Raw genomic sequence first — 8439 nt, 5'->3', positions numbered from 1 at the left:
CTCCTTCCTGCATTGCTGGTAGGAGTGAAAATTTGAACAACCACTTTGGAAATTTGGCAGTTTCTCAAAAAAATTGAGAATAGTTCTACCTCATGATCCCCCCCCCCAGGCATATACCCAAAAGATGCTCTGACATCCCACAACAATGCTTGCTCAACTATGTTTATGGCAGCTTTATTTGTAATAGCTAGAAACTTCAAACAGCCTAGATGTCCCCCAACTGAAGAATGGATCTAGGAAATGTGGTTCATTTACACAATGGAATACTATTCAGCTATGAAAAACAAAGATATCAGGAAGTTTGCAGGCTAATGGATGGAACTAGAAAGTATCATCTTTAGTGAGGTAACCTATGTGGGGTTATGGGGTGTCCCACATTTGCTCGCTCGGGGCTCCAGCTGCCAGTAGAGGCAGGCCGCTGGTGGAGGCAGGCCGCTGGTGAGGATGCTGGAGTTTTGACTGCACTTACCCCGCCTGGCGAGTGTTGGGTTATGTGAAGCTGCAGGACCCCGCTCCAGGGGTAGGGGATCGCAGTCTGAGGTCCTGGGACCGCAGATTCTCAGACTCTTGAACACCCCAGATGCCTCTGGCAGCCTCAGAAGAGCTGAGAAGAGAGTGGGGGCCCCCACAAGCTGGATCTTGTCCAATGTCAAAGGGGAAAAGAGGGGAGAGCTCTGGCTGGGTCCCTCGGGGAGGAGAGAGTCCCTGGCTTGTCTGGCCATCAGCTTAGCTTGGTGGAGGCCATGGCTGCGAGCACTGAGAGGCCTTCTGCTAGAGATTAGACGCACGGACGGCTCTTTAGATGAAGGCCTGTTCCGTTGCTCCCCATGGTGGATCCTGATGAAAAGAGACAGTCTGTGGTTTTAAGGCATTTATTGTCATGGTGGAGAGTGGTGATGAGTAAGCCGTACCCCACATTCTCGGGACGGGCCTGAAGTTAAATACTTTTTCCAGGGAAGAGTGTCTGGGAAGGGGAGTTTATTGTCCAAGCCCCCAGTGCTTTAGGTGCCTCATTAAAATGGAGAACGGTCTTGAGGCTGCCTGTGATCACATCTTTTACCTGTGGAGAGGTTTGGGGCGTTGCCTTTACCCCTTACGTGACTGATGGCCACAGAATTATTATGAAGAACTGCGGCCTCGTGTCAGGAGCCTCGTGTCTAGGAGTGTGGCAAAATGCCTACCATTCCTTGCAGAATGGTTATTCCCTGCCGGGTCACCAGGGTTTCCAACCTAGCTCAACCAGAAACCAGGTTGCTTATCACAGTCCCACAACTGAAAGTATCATCCTAAGGGAGGTAACCTAGACTAAGAAAGAAACACATGGTATATAGTCATGCATAAGTGGATATTAGCCACAAAGGACAGGACATCCATGCTACAATCCACAAACCTAAAGAAGCTAAGTAACAAAGGGGGGTTGCTTGAAGCTCACTCATAAGTGGAAATAAAATAGACATCAGAGGTATATGGAGAACGGGAACTGAGCACAAGAGGAGGTGGGGAATGGGATGAGGGTGTGGGTCAGGTGTGGGAAGAGCTGGCAGTTGAGAGGGCTGGGAGACAGGAAGGATATCAGTGAGGAGGCATCCCTGGGATAAGCTGGAGACTTGGGACAGTGGAGGCTCCAGGTAGTCTTTGGGGGTGACCCAAGCTGAAACTCTTAGCAGCTGGAGATATAGAGACTAAAGTGGCCACCTCCTGTAACCAGGTGGCACTTCCAGCAGAGGGAGAGGGACACCAACCCACCCACAAAAACTTTCACCCAAAAATGTGTCCTGCCTACAAGATGTGCAGGAGTAAAGATGGAGCAGAGACTGAGGGAATGGCCAACCAATGACTTCCCCAACTTGAGACCCACCCCATGAGAGAGAGAACCAACCCCTGACACTGTTAATGATCCTCTGCTGTGCTTGCAGACAGGAGCCTAGCATAACTGTCTTCTGAGAGGCTTCATCCGGCAGCTGATGGAAAAGATGCAGAGACGCACAACCAAGCATCAGGCGGAGCTTGGGGAGTCTTGTGGAAGAGTGGAGGGAAAGACAGAGGGAGTCATAGGGGTCAGAGATACCACAGGAAGACCTACAAAGTCAACTGAATTGGGCCCATGGGGGCTTACAGAGACTAAACTACTAACCAGAGAGCATGCGTGGTAGGCTGAATCTAGTCCCTCCCACACATGTGTAGCAGATGGGCTGCTTGGTCTTCATGTGGGTACCTTAACAACTGGAGCCAGGGCTGCCTCTGACTCTGTTGTCTGCCTTTGGATTCCCTTCCCCTAACTTTGGCTTCCACACGGACACACATCATGCATCCTGAACACACATGCACACACACTTCAATAGTCTATTCTAAAACATGAATGGCAGTGTTCTTGGAGACGAGAAGCTCCACTGGAGGTCATGAGCTGCCTGATGTGGTGATGCGCCTGAGCTGGGAACTGAACTCAGAGTAGCATGAACTTTGTTTCTTTGTTTGTTTGTTTTTTGCTTTTTGGTTTGTTTGTTTTTGAGACAGGGACTCTCTATGTAGGCCTAGCTGTCCTGGAGCTTGCTATATAGACCAGGATGGACTTGAACTAACAGATATCCTCCTGTCTTTACCTCCCAAGTGCTGGGATTAAGGGCATTTGTCACCATGCTCTGCCAATTACTCTCAGAGCTGGGGTCTAAACTCAGGGCCTTGTGCTCGCTGGGCAAGTATTCTGTCATTGAGCTAAAGCCTAAGCCCTGAGTATGTACTCTTAATCCATGAGCCATCTCTCTAGTCTCCTTTAAAAAAAAGCTATGTTGGGGCTGGTGAGATGGCTCAGTGGGTAAGAGCACCCGACTGCTCTTCCGAAGGTCCTGAGTTCAAATCCCAGCAACCACATGGTGGCTCACAACCAATCCGTAACGAGATCTGACTCCCTCTTCTGGAGTGTCTGAAGACAGCTACAGTGTACTTACATACAATAAATAAATAAATCTTTAAAAAAAAAAAGCTATGTTTTATGGCTCAATGAAACACAAAATCTAGCAGCAAGTAGTACTTATATGACCACAGTTACCTGAGCTTTGAATATCGATGCAGCTAAAACTGTGGTAAGATAGTTCTGGCAAACACAGGTAGGAAAATGTGTGGATAGTTGAGGGTTAAGAGCAGACAATGGAGGGAAATAGCTAAAATCTCAGCTGCATCACGAGACGTCAATAATAAATGATGCATATAAGTGAAAAATCCACAACCACTAATAAAAATATAATATAGTTGAGCAATTATAGTAATTTTGGAAAACTTAAGTTTTGGAAAACTTAAATGAAAACAACTGGGTTTATTATTTAAGAAAACTTCCCAGAATTCCATTTTCAAAAGTTGTTTTGAAGAAAACTAAAAATAAGCATGGAGATAAAAAGCTACACGGCAGCCAGACGTGGTGACACACACCTTTAATCCCAGCACTCGGGAGGCAGAGGCAGGCAGATTTCTGAGTTCGAGGTCAGCCTGGTCTACAGAGTGAGTTCCAGGACAGCCAGGGCTACACAGAGAAACCCTGTCTCGCGGAAAAAAAAAAAAGCTACACGGCACCTTTAAAGAACTTATCCAGCTCTAAGTCCAGCTGTGGCGACCCTCTGCTCTGAGACTTCTGCTCTGAGAACTTCTCTGTGAACGAGGTCACGCAGGGCAGTTTCTCTCCACAAATGGCATCCAATCTGAATCTTTCTGCCTCTTTGATTTTCCGAAGGTCACTGCTCTCCACATTCTCCCTACAGCACAGATATAGGTGAAAGCCACTTTTCTTCCTTGTCGGGATAATAATGGATTATAGAAATTTGAAAACTGATGCAGGGTTGGGGTGGTGGGGGTGGTGCCAGGGTATGTGTGTGGCGGGGAGGGGGAGGGGAAGTGGAGGCAGTGGCCGTTCGTGCCCTTAGGCTAAGCCTTTAGGAGGCAGAAGCAGTCGAATCTCTGAGTTCGAGGCCAGCCTGGTGTACAGAGTGAGTTCCATGACAGCCAGGACTACACAGAGAACTCTGTCTCAAAACAAAAACAAACAAAAGCAAAAACAAACTTGCAGAAAGGAGATATTGTCTAAAAAAGTGACATTTACATAGACATGTCCATTTAAGGGGTGTGAGAATGTAAATTTTGGGATCCTCTTCTCTGGTCTCTGAGCAGAGGAACTGATACTGTAGCTCAGTAGTTAAGTGATGTTGTGAGCTCTGCTCTCCCTGTCTCTGAGCATTGATCTGTTTTCATATTGTAAGCGGCATCACAAGCAAATGTATTTGGCCAGCAAGGGACAGAGTACTATGGCTTTGTTTTGCATCTTTCCTTTATCCATCCCTTCAGGGCTCATGCTAGGACTTCAGGGATACACTCTGGGGTAAGAGAGGTCTATTCTCTGAACCCCAAAGCATAATGAAGCCTAGGAGATGGACACTGTGGCCAAACAATCCCGCCGGTTAGTAATGGAAAATAGAAAGTCTCCTGAAACGGAGGCCGTGCTGGGGGATCGCCTGTCTCTGCTTCCCGGGGAGCAGAGTGACATATGTAAATACGTGCCATCGTGTAAATATGTGCCATCATGTAAATATGTGCCATCATGCCCTGATTAAAAATAAATACTGGAGGGAGGGAAATGAACGCTTCAAAATATGTGTGGCTATCAGAGGAAAGTCTGCTTTTCCACTGGAATCCTGCCACAGAAATCTAGTCATCAATTTCTTTGGCATGTACCTTTATCTGCTGAGCCATCTTGCTGTCCCCTCCCACCTCCACGTCCCCTTTCAAACATGAGTTCTGGAAATCAAACTCAGACCCCGGTTCTTGCAAAGCAAGCACTTTTTACACACCCAGCTATTACCCCCACCCTTCCTTAGTCTTGAGAGAGGTGTATGGTACCATCAACAAGAGCTGCTGAATGTGGTCAACCTAGTTAGAAATCCCACCATCCCATTTCTCAGCAACCTTGTCAGGGGACTTGCTGGCGTCATTTAGTCTCCTTTGGTCATAAATACTAATTTCTAACTGAATTGCAAATTTTCAATATATGTGCATGGTACTGTCTGATTCTCAATAAACTTATAGGCAGGCTAATGATATTTAACTTTAGGCACAAAAGGTAACTTCAGTTTTAAATTTATTGTTGGGCAGTGGTGGCATATGCCTTTAATCCCAGCACTTGGGAGGCAGAAGCAGGTGGGTTTCTGAGTTCGAGGCCAGCCTGGTCTACAGAGAGAGTTCCAAGGAAAAGGAGAAGCCATTATTTGGGTCTCTTTGGTGGGTGGGGTGGCTAAACCGGTTGTGTTGATTTTTTTTGTTTCTTTGTTTTTTTGTTTTGTTTTTGTTTTTTGTTTTTCGAGACAGGGTTTCTTTGTGTAGCCCTGGCTGTCCTGGAACTCACTTTGTAGACCAGGCTGGCCTCGAACTCAGAAATCCGCCTGCCTCTTGTCTCCTGAGTGTTGGGATTAAAGGCGTGCGCCACCACCTCTGGTTGATTTTTTTTAAAAAGTTCTGTTAAACAAGCACACATTGAATGGTGTCACTTCCCCCCACCCCCTGTTTATTTTGTCGCTTAGCTCTGATCTCTGGCTATCCTGTAACCCACTTATATAAATCAGGTTGGTTCTGCCTCCCAAGTGCTGGCATGTGACACCATACCTTTAGTTTCCAAAACTGTGGGAAGGGGGCACCTGGATTTGAACCAGGGACCTCTTGATCTGCAGTCAAATGCTCTACCACTGAGCTATACCCCCAGTGGCCACTGATGCCTGACTCTGCCTTTATGAACACTCTAGACCTCGGGCTGAGGCTGACCGGAGAGTCGTCCCTAGCCACTGGAAAAGGATCTGCCAGTTAGGAGCAAGGTGTGCAGGTCAGCAAGCAGTGCGTCTTAGGACGCCTGACCAGCGATTTTTCTGGGCTAGATTACTTTTGACTCTTGGGGGATGATGGGTGACATCCCTGACCACGGCCACTAGCGACTTAAACCTGGTAGAAGACTTTCCAGGTTCCACAGAGCTCCACGTCTCCCTGTCCCTGGGCGGCTAGCGGAGGTTGGTGAGCAGTAGGTAAACTTTGTGCTCCTGCCACTCGCGGAAAGCCAGGTTGTTAACCCCGAGGCCACCGAGCCCTAAGCTCGGGCCACCGCATCTGCTGGACGCCGGGGCGGTGACGCACTCTGCCGGCGACGCCGGCGAGCCCACCGCCCACACGACCCCGAAACCGGGCAAAGGGCACGGCGGTGGCTACGTCACACGTGTGCGACAGCACCTGCTCGGGATGTCAAGCTTTCTAAGAGACGACGACGCGGTTCTTCCTTGTGAGGTTGAGGCGCTTGAGAGGCGATCGGGGCTCGGAGCCGATCCGTTCCTGCTTGACTTTGGGTCGGTGCCTCGTAAGAGAGCTCATTTCCCGGGTTGCCGGTCCTTGCCTGGAGACACGCGAGTTGAGAGAGTGCGTGCGCGGGTCGTTCCCTTCCCGTGCTGCCCGCGTCCGGATCGTCGGGACCCCGTTGTCTCTAGTGTGTGGAAAGCCTCGGGCTGGGGACTTCGCGGGAGGACTCACTCCCTCGAGATCCCGAGGACCAGAGCAGAGAGCAGGGCTGCTGAGACCCTGTAGGATGTGACTCCGAGGATCGCGTGCTGTACACCAGTGGCTACCAAGCCCGGAGAGCTTCGCGCTTCCTCCTCCTGCTCCCTTCCCAGGGATGGACTCTTTGAGTCGGGGGAGCTTATTAAAGCTCGGGCGGGAAAGAGAGAATCACAATTAAAGAAATTATTCCGACTCTTCGAAGTCCGACACTTTAATAGTAACTGGGGAGCAATTGCGTTCAGGGAGATCGAGGACAGGTTTCCTGGTCAGATCCTGACCTGTCCTCCCCGTAAGAGTACTCTCTCCCGGGAAGAGTTTTCTGAGGAGGCCCCCTTTGGAGGACAATGTATTATTGATGGAAGAGGACCCGCCAGTAACCTATCCAAAAGTATTGTCATGGGAATTAGGTGTGTGTGGGTTCCAGGAAGGGCGAGGGCTGACAGCGCACTACCGCAGTCCGATGAATGTTCTCACCACCGAACGTTGGGGCTTTTCAGCATGTTGGATTTTTAAACATGTTCAGGTACTGAGAATTTTAGAAAGAAACAATTTACATTTGATATTTGCCACTCCCTTATCTAAAATGAAGACTATGCCAGTTTACTAGCAGAATGGTATGGACTCGCTAAACAGAGCCGTGCGTGTTTGTTCCCCATAGCTCTGAAGCGTTTGGGTATTGACGCTAGAATGTTGAACTGTTTGGGGGTACATTTTGTAGTACCATTGTAATAACACCATATATATTTTTTGTTTTTAATATTTGGGGAGTGGGCCCTGAATGAGAACTTGCAAACAGTGTGGAGGTCAGAGAGTAACTCTCCCAGAGTCGGTTCTCTTCTGCCACCTGGGATCCTGGAATAAATTCAGGTTACCAGGCTTGCCTGCCTGTCTACTGGCTGAGCCATCTCGCAGGCCCCGTGGCAGTATTTTAATAATGATACTTAATAAAGAATATTAGTGGAAATACACTATCACATACACATTTGTATTAGGGTTAGGGATGTAACTTAGTAGTAGAAAGCTTATCTAGACTGCACCAAAAGCCCTGCTGTCCTTTCCCCAGGGAGAGGCACATAAATGGCTATTCACCTCAGATAGGACACCGACAGACGCAAGAAACCATTCCATCCAAGTCCAGTTTGTTTGGTTATTGGGGTTAAAGCCAGTGTGATTATTCAGTTCAATACTGCTGTGTGGACATGCCAAGGAGCCTGGAAAAGCCCCATCCAACCACAGATGACACCTTCCTAAAGCCACAGCCATGGAGTCCCAAACCTAGTAAACCTACCTCTTGTAAGCTGTGCCACCCTCAAGCCATGGGAAACTGTCGTGGGGAGGTGGGGAAGTTGGCTGGTTTGGGTGGGTGAGCAGGAGTTGGTGGGTAAAACACACACCCCTGCCCCACCTCAAGGAGGGAAGGTGACTAGGCCATCCATGGGATATTCTGGGGTCTCAGTTGAATAATCACAGCTCTCTGATTTCACGACTCCAGAGGTCCTATCTGCCTAAAGGATGGAGTCGCACTCTACCGCAGCCCCACAAAACACAGCAAAGCCATGTGGTTGTTTCACCACTGTGTCTAGGCACTTTAGCTTTTAGACAAGTAGCAGGGTATTGTGGTGTACACCTTAAGCACATAGCAGGCAGAGACAGGAAATACACTGTGATTTTGGCCTAGCCTAGTCTACATAGCAAGGTTCCAAACTCCCTAATATTATAGTTCTAAATTAAAAGTTAATAGTTTCTTTCGTCCTCTTCTTCCTCTTCCTCTTATTTTTCCTCCTCCTCTTTCTTTCTTCCTCCTTCTTCCTCTTCCTCTTCTTTCTCCTTCTCCTCCCCCTTCCTCCCTCTCCTCCTCCTCCTCCT

The 8439-nt window shown here is 48.5% G+C and overlaps 1 protein-coding gene and 1 non-coding gene across 2 annotated transcripts in view; one reads left to right on the top strand and one right to left on the bottom strand.

Annotated features, from left to right (window-relative positions):
- Positions 1 to 4412: 4412 nt before the first annotated feature.
- Trmt61b (tRNA methyltransferase 61B) overlaps positions 4413 to 8439 on the top strand; it is a 12384-nt gene continuing 8357 nt past the window's right edge. Inside the window, 5 exon segments of the mRNA XM_021217661.1 lie at positions 4413 to 4548; positions 6083 to 6435; positions 6504 to 6634; positions 6636 to 6850; positions 6882 to 7096. Coding sequence (XP_021073320.1) covers positions 4413 to 4548; positions 6083 to 6435; positions 6504 to 6634; positions 6636 to 6850; positions 6882 to 7096 — 1050 coding nt within the window.
- Positions 5664 to 5735, bottom strand: Trnac-gca. The gene has a single exon. It is a non-coding gene; the product is annotated as a tRNA-Cys (tRNA).

This window comes from Mus pahari, chromosome 18 (assembly GCF_900095145.1).
Source record: "Mus pahari chromosome 18, PAHARI_EIJ_v1.1, whole genome shotgun sequence".
Taxonomy (NCBI): Eukaryota; Metazoa; Chordata; class Mammalia; order Rodentia; family Muridae; genus Mus; species Mus pahari.
The sequence above is the reverse complement of the archived record's forward strand: the minus strand, read 5'-3'. Positions and strand labels throughout refer to the sequence as shown.